The following is an 18,763-nucleotide window of genomic DNA, read 5'->3' on the forward strand; positions in this document are numbered from 1 at the left end:
AAACCCAATGCAGCTTTTCTCTTGCTCCTTTGAAGAAGGTAAGCCACCTGTGGCTATCATGCCAGCTTCCTGCCTGTATCATGTTCTCTGTGTACTCTTATGACTTTGATTAAGCAAACGAAGGTGACTCGTAACTAGAATGTTGTCACGCTTGTTGTCTTTTAGTAGCCCAAGATGTGATGCTTCACCTGATTTCGGACTTACTTTTCTACGTCTGCTGCAAATAATTCACCCAATGCTCTGCTAATAAAATGATGCCCTCGTATTGTTTGGTGCGATAACTATTACACCATTAGACAGAAAGGATATGATGCTGAGAACCTTTCTTTTGTTTAGAGAATTTACATGTAAAGACATCATCTCTAACCTACGTATATGTATCCCAAAAGAATTCCAATCCTACATATTTGACAGAATGTTTGATGAAATGTATACGAACGCTTCTTTCATGTGGATGACTCACACTGCAACCTTCGCAGGCAGGCTGGAGGAAGAAGAAGATAAACTCCGCGACGGGCGCCAACACGGATATCAAAGCAAGCCGTGAGCTGCTGCCGACACGCGGTCCACCATACAGCCACACGCAGCTCCAACGTACGGCCAGACACCTGAGGTGGGACACGCGTCAAGGAAGCAGTGGTTGACTGTACTCTCTCTCACAGGGTGCGTCGCAGGCTTCGCCTGTTCTCCCGTGCGATGTTAGTGTGGGGAGTCACAGGCTTCGCTTCCTTTTTTTCCTTGTTTGTGTCACGCTTTCCCCTTCAAATTCCACCAACTTTGTCCATACTATATCGGCCTTTTCTGATCCAAACAGAGATATACTAGTAATACAGATTTATATGGGAAAACGGGTTGCATGGGAAGCGAGCGCGTCGTCGTTATATAGTCGTGGAAGAAAGAGAGCAGCCCCAACGGACAAGAGAAGGCCATCGAGATATTGAGAGACCATCCGCTCTTCTTCTCCGCGCCCAGGATGCTCCGCCTTGTCTCCCGGTACGTCCTCCGCCTTTGTCCTCTCAAACTTGTGGAGACTGAGTCTTTAAGCTGACGATGGTGTCTATTCTTCTCGATTTGTGATTACACTGGCTAGGAAATTAAGCAGGAGAGTGGCCGTGGCCGGAACGAAGGAGAGTTCATGGCGAAAACAGGTCAAGTTCTCGTCGGCGAGGCAGAGCGGCAGGTGAGTCTGCTATGCGTTGAGCTGGCAAACTCGTTCCTGTCGTCTACAGTTAACTGATATGGCAATGATTGATAGGTTAACTTATTGCATCTAAAGTATGAGCTTCTTGATGTCTCGTCGGTAAATCTCTATGGATGAGCGTCTGTTTCCCTCTGCGAAATGCATGGTTGCAGGTTGGAGGGGAAGGTGGCTCTGATCACCGGAGGAGCAGGTGGGCTGGGCAAGGCCGCGGCACGTGAGTTCATCGAAGAGGGCGCCACCGTCGTCCTCGCTGACGTCGACGCGTTACTGGGCGAGCAAGCCGCCCAACAGCTCGGCCCGCACGCCCAGTTCGTGGAGTGCGACGTGACCGTCGAGCAACAAGTGGCCGAAGCTGTCGACTTCGCCGTGGCCCGCCACGGCCGCCTGCACATCATGCACAACAGCGCCGGCATCGCTGGCCCGCCGATGGCCCCCGACGTCGCCCGCCTCGACCTGGCTGACTTCGACCACGTCATGGGCGTCAACGTCCGCGGAACCCTGGCCGGAATCAAGCACGCGGCCCGCGTCATGGCCCCAACCGGCTCGGGCTCCATCATCTGTATCTCAAGCGTCAGCGGGCTCATGGGAGGGCTCGGCACGCACCCATACACCATCTCCAAGTTTGCGGTGACCGGGATCGTGAAGTCGGTCGCCGGCGAACTGTGCCGCCGCGGGGTCCGAGTCAACTGCATATCGCCATTCGTGATCCCGACGCGGCTGGTGGTGGATCAGTTGGCTCAGATATACGGCGACGTGGGAAGGCAAAAGATAATGGACATAGTGGATGGTTTGAGCGAGTTGAACGGAGCGAAGTGTGAGGAGATCGACGTCGCCAAGGCAGCCGTTTACCTGGCGTCGGACGATTCCAAGTACATCGCAGGTCATAACCTGGTGCTCGACGGGGGATTCACAAGCTACAAGCAGCTAAATCTGCCGACGCCCGACAGGCTCGAGCTATAGTTGTCTTTGTTTCCTGCTCCTTTGGCGCAAAGTACATGTCAGGATATAGTTTGCTGCAACCTGTGTTTTGCTTGTTTTCTGTGCATCCTAACTACAGCGGACAGTTCAACTCTAGAAGATCATGCCGAGGCCGGAAGAGGAAGAGAGCAACCATTTCCTCCATGACTAACATAAGCTTCATCTACCTGGCTTGGATAGGAACTGCGCAACCGGCGGTCTGCCTGCATTGCCATCAGTGGCATCTGGAATTAGTGCTTATTGATGACAGCCATGTGAGATGTTGGTCCTCGAATCACAATGTTTCTACCTTTGCCCACCATGCTTCCATCAATAGAACTGGATCACATTACCAACACATTTTTGCAATTAATCCAGTGAGTGTGTATATATATATATATGTATATATATATATATATATATATATATATATATATATATATATATATATATATATATATATATATATATATATAAAGGAAAATAAGCATAAAACCACTACCTAATGAATAGACCAAGTTATTAGAGCCCAAGAGCCCAGAATTGGGTTAAGTAGATGGCTATAAGAATGAATAGGCCCAAGATGAAGTGGCCCAAGACAAATCTGGGCTCTGATAACTTGGTCCAATGATGGGGTTGGGTGGTTTTATGCTTATTTTTCTTAAAATCAAAATTTAAATATATATATATATATATATATATATAATATTATATTTTATCGGATAATTAATTTTTAATTGAAAGAGATATATATGCTAATTGTGTAGATAACATTTTGAGAAGCTCTTCTTCTCTTGTTGGTTTTAGATTTTGAGATTATTAGAGTCGCACATCTTTAATTCAGCAGGTGATGCATCATAAATCCTTCTTCTCACTCTCCGTCTTGTCTCTCTGTCTTTTGCTGCAGTGGTGCTAATTTTCTTGGTCAAAGAACACACGCGATGAACTGTTTGGGTTGCAGTCTGTGGACAACGACAAACCAGGTTTGGCAGTAACCATCAGTGCGAGATGCATGAAAGCTGAGGAAACCCATCCGAGTTGAATAGAAGCAATCACGAGATACTTGGCTTCCCCTCCCATCCTCTTCTCTCTCCACTTTATTCCCACCTTGCATCTCTCTCTCTCGTATCCCTGTTTGTCTCCTCTACCATAAATAACGCTGTGCTTGGGACCTCTTCCGGCCGTTAAAGCACAGCCCCACCTCTCCGTCTACCTCAGTTGGTGATTGCCCAATTTACCAGGGAATACTGCAGACCTGCATCTCTTTCTCGAGTTATTACCACTTCCCTTGGAAGAATAACAGATGTGGTCCTTAGAGATGCATTCATCATGACATTACTGTCCTTCAATACCTTAAAAGAAAGCCTCTCCTTCTCCCTACTCATTTTTTTTACCTTCCTTTTCTACAGCTGCAATCAGCATCATGTTCTGCTGTAGTTTGGACAATGATGCATGAGATAAGATATGGAATGCATGGTGTTTCTACATGAGGTTGCAGGCTACAATATCCCTTACCTGCTGTATCATTCTACCTCACAACAAAAGAGCATCTGTTCTGCTTCTCGAAGTGTTGGCATCAAGAGGTTACTGGACTAAGCTCCCTCGGCACTGTCGAAAAGGACTTCCCCATGTCTGTGTTCCCTTCTCGCTCCATCATCCAACACAAAACAAAGCTTTATGTCCTTCACATGGATATGGCTGGCCTCATTTGTTGACTACCGATACCACTTGGACCACTCATCGATCTGTAGATGAGTAATGTTTTGTTCCACACACAACTAAAGTTACTGCAGCAAATGACAAGGTTTGTAGTAGATGAAAAGTTAGCAGATCACAGCAGCTTCCAACAGCAAACAATGCTGGAATTCTTGGCCAAACTGATGTGAATTGTACTGTGAGACCTACAGAGATTAATTGTATGAAGACATTAGCATTGTTCACCGCCTGTCAATGGTCTGTGGACTCTGCAAGTGATGATGAGCAGAGCCTTTGCTCGTGGGCATATTGGGGATTCCGACATGGCAATAATAGGAAGTGACCGGAAAGGAACGGAAGGCCACCACGCCATACGTCTGCTGCTCTCCCTTCGTTAAACGCAATGGCTTGAATGCATCCCCTCGCAGGCGGAGTGCTGCGAGCTCTGAAACGGTAGAGAAAAGGTTAAAAGGCCTTAATACCCAACCCCACACCGTCTTCTGTCTTCTTCTGTAACGCGGAGAGAGGACAGGAGCGGCCATGCTCTCGGGGATCAATGGCGGGGTGTGGACGGAAGGAGGAGGCGACGAGGACGACGCCCCGTCGTGGACGAGAGCGAACGCGTCCAACGCCAGTAGCGGGGTGATGGGAGGGCGCAGGGACGAGCTCGGCCTCCTCAGCTTCAAGTCCATGCTGGACGACGACGACGACAACGACTGGTACCTGGGCAGCGCCGCCGCCTCCAACCCCGTGCCGCCTGCCGCCTCCCACCATTCCTTTCAGGCGTTCCAGACACATCAGGAGCTCACGGACGTGGCCTTTCCCTCGAATGTTTCGCCGCACGAGGCCCTGATGCTCCCACCCGTCGTCAACCTCGATCAAAACCCGCCATTTTTCACTGCAAAATCAGCCCTTTCCTCTCTCTTCGTCTCGGTTAGCTCCAACCCCTTCGACACCGGGTTTGGTGTCGGCTGCGACGCCCCGGGGTTTCTCCAGGCTTCCCAAGTGTCCAATTTCCCGGTCATGATGAACAGAGGTTGTGGCGGGGGAGGAGTCCTTGGTTTTGCAGGAATGGGGGCGGGCGAGCAGCTTGGTTGTCCCGATCTGAGCTCCGGAGCCGAATTCTCTGGTGACCATCTGCTGCCCTCGTCCGGGCACTGTTCTGGTTCCAGCTCCGGTGCCGCCTTCGGCCCCATGGGCTTCGACGGCTTCGAGAGTTCTCCGTTTCTCAACCGGCCCAAGGTGTTGAGGCCTCTGGAGATCTTCCCGCCCGTGGGTGCGCAGCCCACTCTGTTCCAGAAGCGGGCGGCCGCCGCTCTTCGGCAGAATTCATCAGTTTCCGGCGAAAAAGGTGGTCTCTTGGGGCTTTGGGAGTGGGAAGGGGTGGTGCCGGGGAACCGTGGGAAGACTGAGTTGGAAGAAGAGAGCAACAAGAGGAGGAAGGGGAATGAGGAGGATGAGATGGACGACGGGAGCATCGACGCATCGGGATTGAATTATGACACGGATGATGCTGCAGCGGAGAATGTCATAGGTGAGGAGAACGCAAATGGCGGCGGCGGTTGTGGAGGTAGCAACTCTTATGCCAACAGCACGGTGACCGGAGGTGGAGACCAGAAAGGGAAGAAGAAGGGCCTGCCTGCGAAGAACTTGATGGCCGAGAGGAGGAGAAGGAAGAAGCTCAATGACCGGCTTTACATGCTTAGGTCTGTTGTTCCCAAGATCAGCAAGGTAAAGACTTGTATCCTCCACTTCTTCTTTACAGTGTAAAATTGTAGGATTCAACATAGATTGTAATCTGCACACGTAAAATTTATACAACAACGCATAGATTCCATTTGGTTTTTAGCTGCAAGATTTCTAGTGACTTACTATCTCTAGCTATTGGAGAGTTCTGCATTGCTATGATTAAATGGACTCGAGTCCTTTGCAAATAACAACTTATCAGTAATCCTATTTACGCATTGTTTAGTAATAATTTATTGATAGTGCTCCTATGCTGCATCGAACGAAACATACAACTTGTTTTATCTACTATTTGAATGTGAATTTGGATATCCTCACACACACATTGTTATCTGCACATTTTAGATCTTCATTGAACACAAATCATTACATTTTCATAGGACATATTCCAGGAAGATCTTATCATTTTATTTGTGTTCTTTCTGAGCTCAGCATCAAAGGTGATTTTGGATATCCTCACTCACACACACATTGTTGTCTGCACATGTTAGATATTTATTATACAGAAATCGTTACATTTTTTACGGGGACATTTTCCTGATTCAGTCAATGAAGATCCTATCTTTTTATTTGTGTTTTTTCCGAGTTCGGTACAACTAATCATTATGGTCTTGTTAGATGGACAGAGCATCCATTCTTGGCGATGCAATTGAGTACCTGAAAGAGCTTTTGCGAAGGATCAACGACCTTCACAATGAACTCGAATCGACACCTTCCAGTTCTTCGGTGCCTGTTACAAGTGCAACAAGCTTTCACCCGTTGACGCCAACACTACCCACTCTATCATGCCGTGTGAAGGAGGAGCTCTGCCCAAGTTCTGTACCAAGCCCAAATGGTCAGCCAGCAAGAGTGAGTATCTATGCATGAGCCTCATGTTTTTTTCATTTACTGCCAATATAAAATATTGCCATCTCTTATGCTAATTTCCAGGAGTAGCAACTTAACTGAATGAACTCTTCCTTTTCTAAAATGTAGTGAGCACTGAAAGATGCAGCTTTTGTTGATCAAGTAGACTTCGTTATGTTTTTTGTAAATTTGATAACTGGTCAATCTGATGTAATCCTCACAAACTACAATTGCTAATCGATGCAAATGTATGCTAGCCATTTGTCGCAAGACATAAAGGCCCAAATGCCATATACAAATATTTACCTTATTACTTGAACCTCACAACCGCGGAACAATCTTTTGATTTTTCATATATTCATCTAAATTATTGTCCTCAGAAAATTAGATGGCTGCTTGCATTCACTTTGTTTGATCTTAAACTTCTTGACAAACAATCCTTGTCATCCCAGGAACGTAAGCTCAGAATAGACTATAAAAAGCATGGTTGCCAATTTTACTGGACTGGGTCTTCAAGGTTTGTACTTTTTTGCTGCTATGTGACAAACTGATCTACACTGCTTATTTTATAGGTTGAGGTCAGGGTAAGAGAAGGCCGAGCAGTTAACATTCATATGTTTTGTGCCCGAAGACCTGGCCTATTGCTCTCCACTATGAGGGCGCTCGATGGCCTTGGAATTGACATCCAGCAGGCTGTCATCAGCTGTTTCAATGGGTTTGCCATGGATGTTTTCCGAGCTGAGGTAAGCTTTGGTCTCATCGTATCCTTATATTAACAAAATTCATTACATCCTCTTATCTTTTAGCTGGGTTTGCCTCATTGTTTATTTGCCAAGGATGGTAATCTTTTTTCTTGTTCCCTTATCAGCAATCCAAGGAAGGTCCTGGTGTTCTGCCAGAAGATATCAAGGCGGTGCTCTTAAACTCTGCCGGCTTCGATAATACAGTGTCATGAGAAATCAAGGAGAATCAGAAATTGCATTGATTTTAATGGTGCTCAGAGGGTGCTTCTAAGTTCGAGCCATTTTATATATCGTTTTAAAAGCAGTAATGAAGAGGTCATGTGAGCATTTCAGCAATTTCTTAGCATTTTGTGTTTCATATCTTAAGGAAGGTGTCGATGTCACACATCACTAAGCTAGTTCTGTAGCCAATGAACAGTTTGTCACTCTTTCATCATGGAATAAGAGTTTACCGTGGAATATTTGTATCATCCGACATGACTAATTTGTTCGACTTCAGTTTCGCATGGTATCATGGTGAATTGGATTAGTGGAAGCCTGTCTTGCTCTTCTACGACCTCTTTCGGATGTAATTTCATGTTGAATGTGTGCTAGCGCTCAGTAACTTTTCCCTTCTCCCTTGTAGTTAAACTTCCCTTTGAGAAACTAATTAAACCCAAGTATTTGCTTTTTGTTTACTAACAATGGCATGCAATTGACATGAACAACAAGCTTTATCTGATGAGGTTGAAATCTGATCTGTCCAGTTATTCTGAAACCAATGGAAAGGACTGCTGAGTAATTGCATGGAACAAGGTTGAAGTGCTGAAAGAGTTGCAAGTCTCTGCGGCTGATCTGTTCTTTCATGTTCTTTAATTGCTACCCGTCATGGCTTCTCATCCGTGTTCTGAAGAGAGATGCCATCGGATGATGTGGATTGAATCTGTGTGGCCTGACAGGTCTGGACCTCATCTCCCTTATCTTTGTTCCAGCAAATGGATGCACCCTCATTAAATTCATTCATTTATATCGTGTTGGTGCCATCGTCCTCTCAGCTTCCACTGCACATCACCAGCTCACTGGCCAGTGTCATCACTGACAAGATCCTCGACCGTCACCAGCTCACTGACCTCTTTGTTGTTACTGTTGTTTCTGTCACATTCTCGGGTCATTCATCCCCCATACTGCCATCAAGACAAACCATAGCTGGAGCCATTACCCTGGAGATAAAAGAGTGGCAACCTTGTTCAGAAATGAACTGTTTTCTGGGTCTGCACAGTATCGATTTCTCAGTCATTTTGTGTCATCAGGTTGCGGCGCATCTTCGCATTGCTATCAAATCTCTGGTGTGATCCCCATGACTCGAACTGCAAGCAGATGATGACACTGTCAAGTTTCTGCTGCCACATGGATGTTCCCAAAAGCTTTCAGAAGTCCTCAGAGGCAACAGTGACAACTAAAAGGCTGCTTGATTGGCTTCTTCTGCTTGGAAGTATTCAAACCAGAAGCTAGACCGGTGAACAGTGAAACGAGCTTTATCATGGGTTGGTTCCTCCAAAGCAGCAGCATCGAGATACTTTGACAGGTACTAGGAACCGAGATCCATGGTATTTATCCATCATGAAGAAGAATGGCATCTAGATCAGCCGGTACACATGCATCAGTCCTTCACACAGTATTTGGTCATCTAAAATGCTCACAATGATAAATGTAGGACTCTCTTTGTTGGAACTTTTTCGGGGCCTTGTCTCTCTCGAAGAATTGCGTGTGTACTTGTTTGAATGGATGATGACACTTGATAAGGGGTGTCTCATTTGAACTGGCAACAGCCCCTCGGTGGGATCTGAAAAGCTGAAGCTAATTCCTATTTTGTTATTCTGCCTTTAGCAAATCGTATGCTTTAGAGTTTCGATAGGCAACAGCTAAAAGTTTGGGTGAATATGGTGAAGAGGTTTGTATGGCAAAGCTGACAAACATAATCGAAGAGATTAAGCGAAGGGAACGTTTCTATGTCTCAGGATCTCAGCCAGCGGTTGCATATCGATGATGAAGTGGATATAGATAGTCAACGTACGTCGGTGCCCGAAAACACTAGCCGACTCGCATGGCTTGTCGTATGAGCCAGTTGTGGATTAACATAGCCCTGTTTTTGCAGTGTCCTCTAAGGTATATTTGGATAAGATGTCGATTCATAGTGGGCTTCAAAGATGAGAGAGAGAGAGAGAGAGAGAGAGAGAGAGAGAGAGAGAGAATGGACCGCGAATCTGTGTTCCATCTGGCCATTCTCTACATTATATAGCCAATCCCAAGTGGTTGCAATGTTTCCTGGAAGTCACCAGCATTAACGGCAATAGTAGCGTATTACGCCCACAAAATGGTGGCAGCAGCATCCGTAGGCTTGCAGAATCCTGTCGAGCAAAGCACAAGGAAAAGGAGCGATCACAATCACCATGTCCGCGTTTTCTCTGCCCGTCGTTATAGCATGGCCTTGAAACAGAGATGCTCTGCTTCTTGGTGCAGTTCCTTTTGGAGGAGTTATTGCTATCTTCCTCCCTTCAGACCATGCAAGTCCCATGGTCTAGAGAAGCCGTTTTGTGCTGTCTCTGTAGGATGCGATCACCAACCACCTATGCCAACTATGGGGAAAAGGTGAACACATGTCCGATCGCTAGCATTTCTCCGAAAAAGGCTCCTCAAATAAAACTCAAGAATAATATGCGTTGGTTACAGACTGGATTCCAGACGAAACAAAGCTGATAACCACGGGCTCATCACGCTAACAAAATTTGAATGTGATCCAAAATTTGAATGTCGACAAGCGTGCGCCATGTTTGAGCTGTAGGGGGCAGTCGACTTCACAGCTACCACCACAAGTTCGAGATGATACAGAGGCCAGCCAGCCAGCCAGCCCTGTGGCGATGCTACCTGCCCACTAACCAAATGTCTCTTTCGTGGAACCAAATTCTGGAAATTAGATGTGCTCAACAAACCCATGTCCCTTTCACAGAGCCAGAAAGAAGCAGAAAAGATGGGATCATGATTCCGCTCTAACGTTATCCACAACACAAACACATTTGAGCTGCATCCAAGGTTGGTTCAACTTGTTACAGGGAAAGCCTGTATATTGTCAGCTGGTGTCGGATCAAGCATCAACCAAGTAGCTCCAAAGACACTGTCGATATTAGGCTTTTTTAACTTCTTGCGGAACCAGTGGGGCAATAAGCACACAGAATTTAGAGTTCACACAGAGAAAGAAGTGAAGATAAAATCTACAATAGCTATTTCATTAGACGTATAATTTGATCAAACCAAAGCCTATAAACAAGCTCTAAGGTTCATTCCAAGAAAATGTATCATGACACACGAGTGACAAAAACGATAGGGAATGTGAGTTATAAATATATAATAGACGGATAAGCTATTTACATGGTAGGTGCAAAGGATTAAGACCTACCTTACCTATCCGGTATATATATACCAAAAGGGGCCTTGTAAGCAAAATTACAATACCACCAAAACTGCAGGAAATAAGAAAGGTTCCATGCCCCAGCCTAGGGCCAGCAGCAGGCATACGGAGGACAAGATGGGGCTTACCAGCAAGCACAAAGTATCTCAAAAGTTAGACCCACCACAAAAAAGCTACTTTCCACATTGTTTTTTTCTTTTCTCGACATCTTTAAAAAGCCTGCACAAGGCAACAGACAGACAAGAAAGATGAGTCCTTTTCAGTTTTGATCATCTGAAAACAAAAAAGGATGCTCCAAATTGGAGCACAAGTTTTTCTACGAGTATATTTTGATAATTGGTCTATGGGCCGGTCATTTTGGTATAAAAATAAAAGCTCAAGGGGCATAAAAAACTCCTCTGCACCTTTGATGTAACTGTGTAAATATTTAATGGCACTAAATTAATAGCATGAACAAACAAAAGGTAGGCATAGACATATGGTTTGCACAAAAGACACATTCATTAAGTAACATGCTTTTCCATAACACTAAGCTCAGCAAAATCTGCATACCGCGTCAACACCTGGACAGCCCTCGGAATTGTCAGGGTCAGGAGTAGGCACAGGGCCATTTGTTTCTTTGCCAGCTATTTTTTCATCTGAAGCAGCTGGACTCTCTTCAACTCTAGAATTTAGAGTTCCTGGGTTCATCCGGTGGACCTCCTCTCGAGTGTAGATGTATATCTTATGAACCATGTTACAGAATTCACTGCAATCAGCAGCAGGTCAGCCTAAATAGTAACTACCAAAATGATGGAGTAGAAAAAAGGACCTAAAGCAAGCACTTACTTCCAGGGATCATCTCCAACAAGCATCATATCACCTTCATTGTCAGTGTACACAACCAACCAATTTTTGTTGGGAGCCACCAGCGCACCCTCAAATTCAAACATTTGATCTAGTTCAGCAATCAGTTCATCATAACCATTGAACTTGGTAAGGTCAACAGATCTACCAAGAGCAATACCTTGCTTATGCACCTGAAATGTGTACACTCAGGTCAGAGGCTAAATCAAAGTAATGGATAATGATCGCTCCATATACTCTACCATATTCTCACAATATAAATGGCTAGCCACAAATCTGCAAATTACTCTATAGCAAGAAGCAATTGAGCTTTCAATATTTACAAATAGAAACTTTTTTATGTAAGTTTGGTCACAGTTGGCATTCATCCAGCTATGGACCTTCTCATTAAAGCATGAATTCAACAGGACTCCTACTGTGGATTTTCACAAGCAACCCCAGAGAAGTTTTGTATGTTATATAAGAAACCAAATTATTTTGGCTGTTTATTACTTAAACCAAATTTATAAGTTCTCCTTCAAGCTTCTCTATTGTACATCGAATGGGGAAAACCTAAATTGACATCTATGATTAACTGATACCTGCATAAAACATGACATAGAAAACATATTTCAGAACCCAGCCACTTAAATCTGTAATCTAGTAAATAATTACATTGCAAGACAGAACTCACCTTAGCAATTGTACCATATGATGCCAAACTCAGATTTGTTAGAAGCATGTCCAACAACGATACAAGAAGTAAAAATTGAAACAGAGGTTACCTTTGTGCAACTCCTAATTGGACCACCTTGCAGCTTGCTCTGGCCTTCTTTAGGTGCCTGTGGACAAGCCTGAATAAGTTTTTCTGCATCACCATTTGTTGGTGTTGTACCAACTAATTTTGCAACTATGGACGACTCAGAATGTTTGTCAGCCTCCAAGCCATGTGGTTGAGGCAATGTTGAAGTTTGACAGCTATGTGATATCAAAATATCCGCTGAGTTGCTCTGCGGCACAGCTGATTCAGAGATCATCGGGCTGCTATTTATATGAAACCCAAATAGCTTATAACCACTACTTGCTTTTGGCTTTGCCACATCAATTTGGGATGGCACCAGCGGCTGGGGTTTGATGACCTTTGGTTGTGGCTGGTTATCTTTTCGAGACTCTGGCATCATATGCTCTAACCAATTCAGTGAAGTTTGATCACCTCCTAAACCCTGAAACTCAGAAAGACCACCCTGCATGCCACATCTATATCTTTCAGCTTTTAGATGAGAAATCTCACCAACTTGCGAGGATGTCTTCAAGTTGCATTCACCCATGCTAAAATCTGAATGTGGAGGCATCAGCGACCATGAGCCAGGAGAATAGTTATGTCTGAACTCTTGATCTTGGAGGTGAGGCTTTGAAAGGCTTTTGTCACCTGAATTATGCTCAAGGAGTGGTGAGCGAAACCCACTAGAATCAGGAGCCCGGAATCCTGACAATATCTCAGCACAGGTTTGCTCATGCCTCTTTGTGTGCATCCAGCTATCTGATCCAAATCGTCTCTGAGAAGAAACATCATTTTTCTCTTCAGCATTTGTCGACCACATGATCGATTTTTTAGCAGCACCTGACTCATTACTATCAGCAAAAGCACTTCTCAAGGTCATGATTTCTTGACCTTGCAAGACCCTAGGGCTTCCATGTGATTGGGAAGGGTCTGCAATGACTTTCGGAGCAGCTGAGTAGCATGTCACAATGGTCAATTTTATCTTTAAAATGCATCACGACAAGTGCAATATTAGGGCCGTGCAAATGATACTTTACCTTCTTTTCTTAGAATAGATGAGTCGGGGGAATAAGAAAATGCAGCTGTTCGAGGCTTTTTTGGCCTAGGCATCAAAAGGGGATTGAGAGGAGGAGGTGTCAGAGCAGGCTCAATTTTCCATGGTGAAACCCTGTCCGGACGAGGAATTGAAGATGTCTCATCCCACCGTACCTAAAAGTCAAAACATAGTGCTACTCAATTTAATTCAAGGAATATTATCAACAAATCAGGATAAGTTACCTTGAGACATTTCCATTTTGATCCAGGCCACCTGCTAGAGTCAGAATCTCCTATGCCAACAATGGTTCCGGTGAACCTTTAAGCATAAATAGTTTTGTAGTCAGAAAAGATTCTACCGAACTTGAAGTGCTGCTAAAGTGACCTGATGCATAGAGTGAAGTGAAATAAAAAAAGCTTGTACCTCTGTTCTGGGGCCTCTTCGCCTTCAAATCTCATTTTGAACCTCATCCCTACAGAATGGTTCCTCTTGATAGACTCCACATACTGATCAAAAGGCACAATGAACTCTGATGGGCTAGTCCTGTCGGAACAACCAAACAGACAAAGGTAGATGAATGATGTGTAAGATCGGTTTGTATAACAACCACCAGCAGTGGCTTGGAAAGTAATGAGAACATTCTAGTCTTTGTAAAATTTCTCTTGACCATTAATTAAAATCAATGACGAAATACCATTTGCCTTATTAGGTGTGTTATGATGCATGGAATTCAAAGCAAAGCCCGCATACCGTGGTTTGTAGTAAACTGTAAACATGGTTCCAGTGTTGACAGCATGCCATGCTGTGGCAAGGACACCCAGGTGCATACTATGACTGGATATAACCGAAGATGGAACATTATTCTGCTGTCTCATTGCACGTCTCACTCCAACACGGAGTTCGCCATTCTCCCCTCTGCCAGCCGTGTAGCAACCACTTAGAATATAATACTAAAACTTATGTATGTCAGGTGAGCATGGACATTAACAGACCTTAGAAATATAAAGGCATCGCCGGCAACCAGCCTCTTAGAACTAACAAAGACACTCCAACCGCTTTGAAGTAGGTGTCTTCGTGGTTGACCTAGTTTAAAGACAACAGAGCAAATAATAAGGCCCACAACTACAATAGCTTTAGATCAGGTGGACAAAGTCAAAAGCACAGTACATATCTAACTAGATTTCAGTTTAAGCATATGAAGGTTAACAATAGAATTATGTCATTATGATCACAACTTTAACCTGCAAAGTACAATAGTCAGAGATACTAAACTACTTGTCTACAAAAGATGAATGAAAAAGAAAACAATGTATTATGACAAGCCAACTTCGAGATGCCAACTTTATAGTCTGCACATTATCAAAGATATGGGCATATGTTTCTCACATAAAGACCACGATCATTTGGTAAAAAAGAGACAGGTAGTGCCATTCTTATGACTATTTACCAAATCTTAGAGGATCCAAAGCCCACAATCAGACCACACCTAGGACAAATGGTATAGGCAATAAACTTATAATACCCCGAAAGATGTGGCGGAAGCGCCATTCTACTCCGTGCAAATCCTTAGCCACCAGTTCTTGACTTGGCGGCTGCCTGCTCATATCCTGATCACCAACCAAATAATCAACAAAAAGCAAAATCTTACACAGAGAATCCACCAGGCGAGAGAAAAACAGATTTGAATTCTATACCAGCGGAGGAAGGCACTCATCAGCGTGCCGTCTTAGCACCGAGAATCCACCATGTGTGCTTGTATCAGATGCAGTCAGTGTCTTGCAGAAAGAATACACATGAGGCCGTGGTGGTGGAGGCGGAAGCATCTCCTTCTCCACTGTGTTCTCATCTTGCTGGACTAACAGCAACTTCGTTAAAATCCAAAAGAAAACTCTTTTAACTTCTCTTCATAGCTCAACAAAAAGTTCATAGTAAACAACCCAAAAGTATACAAAATGATTAGGTTTTGAAGAGATACCTTCGAATCAGGGATCAAAGTCACCTGGGCAAATACCTCATCAGTGTCCGGCTCAGCCTATCAACAAACGAATCATTTTTTAATGATAAAACCGAAAAAATGAGGAGAATTCCTTATTTCTAGGGGTTTCATGACAGCACCTTCAGTCGGACATCCATAACGCGACAAGGGATCTTCCATGGAATGTTGTAAACCGGCATCTGCTGGTCCGCCACCTGATTAGTGGACGCTTCAACCTAAAACAACCAGCAATAGTTGGGAGGTAAGGAGAAGGCGAACAAACATAGAGAAGTCCTAAGAATGGTAAGTGAAACCCCATGAATCCGAAACTTTGGAGGTAATTCAAGCGAAAATTGGATTTTATGAGAATTCCCATGTCGCACCTGCTCTATATGCCCCTGTGGGAAGTAGAAGACCCTCTCCCCAAATCTGGGAATTGTCACCAGAGGACCAGCGCAAGCCAGCCAGAGCTCCGTGTACAACGCATCCTCGGAATCTGAAACAAAAGCCACGCCAAAAATCAAAATCAAAACCTTGCATCGACAGCAACAGCTACACACACCACCACCACCGGAGATCGGGGATGAAACCCACCTTTCCCGCTGACAGCGCCGCCGGAGTACTCCATGCTTCCCTCGGCATCGCCCCCCCTCACCGGCGCGCCCTCGTGCGGCTCGCTGCACCCCGACGACAAGCTCTGCCCTCGCCCTACGCTGCTCCCCTTCACCGACACCTCCGATGACGCCATCAACTTCCTTTCCAAGGCCACCAAAATCCACCTCGAAACCTCAATTTCCACATCCACCACCGATTCAACCAAAAGAACCCATCATAAACCCTAAATTGAAGCTCCCAAACACCTCCCGGTACCTCAAAGCGATCGAGATCCAACGCAGGAGTCGAAATCAACAAGCAAGAAAAGGCCTCTGCATATGCCCAGTAGACCCTACACAATCGCCCGTCTCCGCTACCCCCTCCTCCTATCGCTTCTCCCCAATCTAGTCGGCTCTGTCTCTCTACATCTTCCCTTCTTTTCTTTTCAGCAAAGAGAAGAAAGAGCACAGAAGAAAGGAGAGAGACTTCGTACTGTCCTCGACCATGGCATACCCGGATCCTATCCAAAACATACAGTACAATCAACGGTCCTTCTCAGTTTGACGAACGCACTTAGGGTGAGACCTACGAGAACGAAGGGCCACGAGCAGAATTGGAAAATGTTCAAAGGAAGGTAAGCTCCGTGCGGGATCATCAAGGGACGCTTAACTCGGGTCAAAATCCCGGGACAATCATTTCAACCACGGTCGATCCCCCAACCAGGCCCGGGGTCAACCGAACTCCGTCAAGGTGCCGTTACATGACCCCTCCAAGGCAACGGAAACGACTTGACGGCGTCCGCGCCTGCCCGTTTCGTCCCCGGAGAGCGCCCATGTCGTGCTATTAACGGACAGTCTCCCGATATTAATAAAATATATCACCTTTCCCTCCCTTGCTGGTTATGTATATATACATGTATATTAAATTTGATATATTTACGTCTCTTTTTAGTCGCTGGATGTGCTCCCGTGGTCCCCGCATCGGAGGAGGACACGTTTCGAGAAACTACCGGGCGATGGTGGAGCCGCGAAGGGTCTCATAATTGAGGGGTGTCGGCACCGGGGAGGTGACCGTAACACCTCCAGCGACCTCATGATGTGCCGTAACGCCTCCTCCGCCACGTTTCAATGCCTTACTCGTCCGAGGTATCCCCCCTCCCTCCCCCGGGCCGGGGCTTTGGCTGTCTCGAACCGGCGAGCAACCGACCAAACTAATCACATGTCGCGTTTTGGTTGCCCACAACCAAGCGTAACAGCTCGTTGCGATCGCTGATTGCTGCTATGTTGATGCAGCTGATCGATAATTAGCTCCGAGGGCGGATGCGTGGAGGAGTAGGTCGCGGCGACGGGCTACACGGGCTGTAGCATGTGACGCGTGGCTTACGACACGTCACGAGGACTGGTCGCGTGGGAATACTTTTGGCGAGGGAAGAAAAAACGGGTGGGTTGGCGTGGGTGCGGGGCCCAAAGGGATCCGTGGCGGGAGGAACATCAGACCAAGGAGGGTGGGTCCCGACCGTGCCCGTGCCTGAGCCGACAAGCTCTTGCGCGCTTGGCCTGGCAAAGCGGGACCCGCTGCCCTTACCTCAACCGTCCAATTGGAGTAGGCGGTGTGATGAAGTATACATTCTTTGTTCGCAAGCCAATGTAGATTTATTTTCTTTGGGTGTGTCGCGAGGTGTACAAAAAGAAAAAATCTCGGAGAGGTTGATTCATGTGGCCACATCAGCGTCATGTATCTTGGGCGGATTATTTTAATGGTGTGTGTAAGACACGAGTGCATGATTTGACCGACTTATTATAAATAAACACACGTCCTTAAAACGACGCGATGGTCGTACGACTGGTCAAACCGTAATAATTGTGATTGCGCGATTATGAGTCCGGCTTTTGGTTGGATGGGCTGGAGAAAAAGGACGACGGTGTCACGTGCACGCGAATGGCGCACAGAGAAGCCACATCGAGGACGGGCACGCATCACGATGATGCGGCAGCTTCTCGGGGCCACGCGCTGAACCAACGTGGATCCGGTTTCGGCCGTTTGCTACGTGCCGTATGCGTACATGGCAGCCTTCTTGTGCGAATCTAGTAGTACTATTTGGCATGATCAATCGATACATCGTGTGTCTGTCGTCATAGTGCTGTACCACGACAACTAGTGTTGCATACACCCGTCGATACGTACATACGAAGAAAACCTGTGCATGAGAGTAGATGATTAGTCAAAATAGATGGATGAGAAAATTAGTCAACAAGGCCGGCTGGTCGAAGTCTAGAGCGGGTGAGAGTAGACCGGTGAGCAGGCCTTCTTTCCCGGTTGGTAGCTGGAAATATTCGCACGGATATGCCCGGACCGTGGTTGACCCCCTTGGTTCGGGTAATTCACACTTATCCCAGCGGGACATGATTTGACCAATGTGGTGGCGAGGGGGGGGGGATTTGGTGGTTGTGAGACAACCACGTCCCCGGGGGAGGAGGAAGTGACTGAGGGTTGCTTGGTGGCGAGACAAGACAGTGGGTGATGGCGAGGAGGACGGAGGTGAGCTTGGGCGGGTACGCCAAGAGGACGATAAGGATGAGGAAGACCCAAGTGGGGGTTGCTGGCGTGAGTGGAGGACCACCAACAGCCGCACCTGGTTGGATTCAAGTGCCGGGCCCCGCTGGCCACACCGGACGCTGCTCCTCCTCATCCTCTTCCCTCTTCCACCTCCTGCTGCCGCTGCCGCCTCTGCTGCTGTGGGTGACGAGCCCACGTTGCGGGGGGCAGACGCCGCAGGTGCCCCTGCGATGGCGCTGCTTCCCCGTACATGGATCATTCAACCCTCTGCCGAGACCACCATTGTGAGCTCCTCAGAGCACTGATGAAACCACCGGCCCCTCGCTCTCTCTCTCTCTCTCTCTCTCTCTCTCTCTATATGTA

The 18,763-nt window shown here is 46.2% G+C and overlaps 3 protein-coding genes across 5 annotated transcripts; 2 read left to right on the top strand and 1 right to left on the bottom strand.

The window, feature by feature from the left end:
• The first annotated feature begins 626 nt into the window (after positions 1-626).
• LOC135583034 (zerumbone synthase-like) lies at positions 627-2,516 on the top strand. Of its 2 annotated transcripts, XM_065172064.1 has the most exons (4): positions 627-663; positions 815-993; positions 1,091-1,180; positions 1,354-2,516. In XM_065172064.1, the coding sequence occupies exons 2-4, from the start codon at positions 974-976 to the stop codon at positions 2,159-2,161; spliced, it is 918 nt and encodes a 305-aa protein (XP_065028136.1). In that variant the 5' UTR covers positions 627-663; positions 815-973; the 3' UTR covers positions 2,162-2,516. The 2 variants fall into 2 exon arrangements, with proteins under 2 accessions (XP_065028136.1, XP_065028137.1); XM_065172065.1 differs by lacking the exon at positions 627-663 and having other exon boundaries at positions 932-993; positions 1,091-1,255.
• Positions 2,517-4,250: 1,734 nt separating this feature from the next.
• On the top strand, positions 4,251-7,658 carry LOC135651708 (transcription factor ICE1-like). Its single transcript, XM_065172063.1, has 4 exons — positions 4,251-5,584; positions 6,218-6,448; positions 7,018-7,188; positions 7,314-7,658. The coding sequence occupies exons 1-4, from the start codon at positions 4,394-4,396 to the stop codon at positions 7,398-7,400; spliced, it is 1,680 nt and encodes a 559-aa protein (XP_065028135.1). The 5' UTR covers positions 4,251-4,393; the 3' UTR covers positions 7,401-7,658.
• Positions 7,659-10,424: 2,766 nt separating this feature from the next.
• Positions 10,425-16,313, bottom strand: LOC104000660 (auxin response factor 24). Of its 2 annotated transcripts, none has more exons than XM_009422757.3 (15): positions 15,845-16,313; positions 15,634-15,746; positions 15,391-15,486; positions 15,251-15,307; positions 14,970-15,125; positions 14,798-14,882; positions 14,268-14,358; positions 14,026-14,190; positions 13,699-13,818; positions 13,518-13,593; positions 13,277-13,448; positions 12,244-13,190; positions 11,462-11,652; positions 11,186-11,381; positions 10,425-10,852 (listed from the first exon to the last, which is right to left on the bottom strand). In XM_009422757.3, exons 1-15 carry the CDS (start codon positions 15,996-15,998, stop codon positions 10,844-10,846), a joined length of 2,628 nt encoding a protein of 875 aa, XP_009421032.2. In that variant the 5' UTR covers positions 15,999-16,313; the 3' UTR covers positions 10,425-10,843. The 2 variants fall into 2 exon arrangements, with proteins under 2 accessions (XP_009421032.2, XP_009421031.2); XM_009422756.3 differs by having other exon boundaries at positions 14,970-15,140.
• Positions 16,314-18,763: the final 2,450 nt, after the last annotated feature.

Source organism: Musa acuminata, chromosome BXJ3-10 (genome assembly GCF_036884655.1).
Source record: "Musa acuminata AAA Group cultivar baxijiao chromosome BXJ3-10, Cavendish_Baxijiao_AAA, whole genome shotgun sequence".
NCBI classification, from domain to species: domain Eukaryota; kingdom Viridiplantae; phylum Streptophyta; class Magnoliopsida; order Zingiberales; family Musaceae; genus Musa; species Musa acuminata.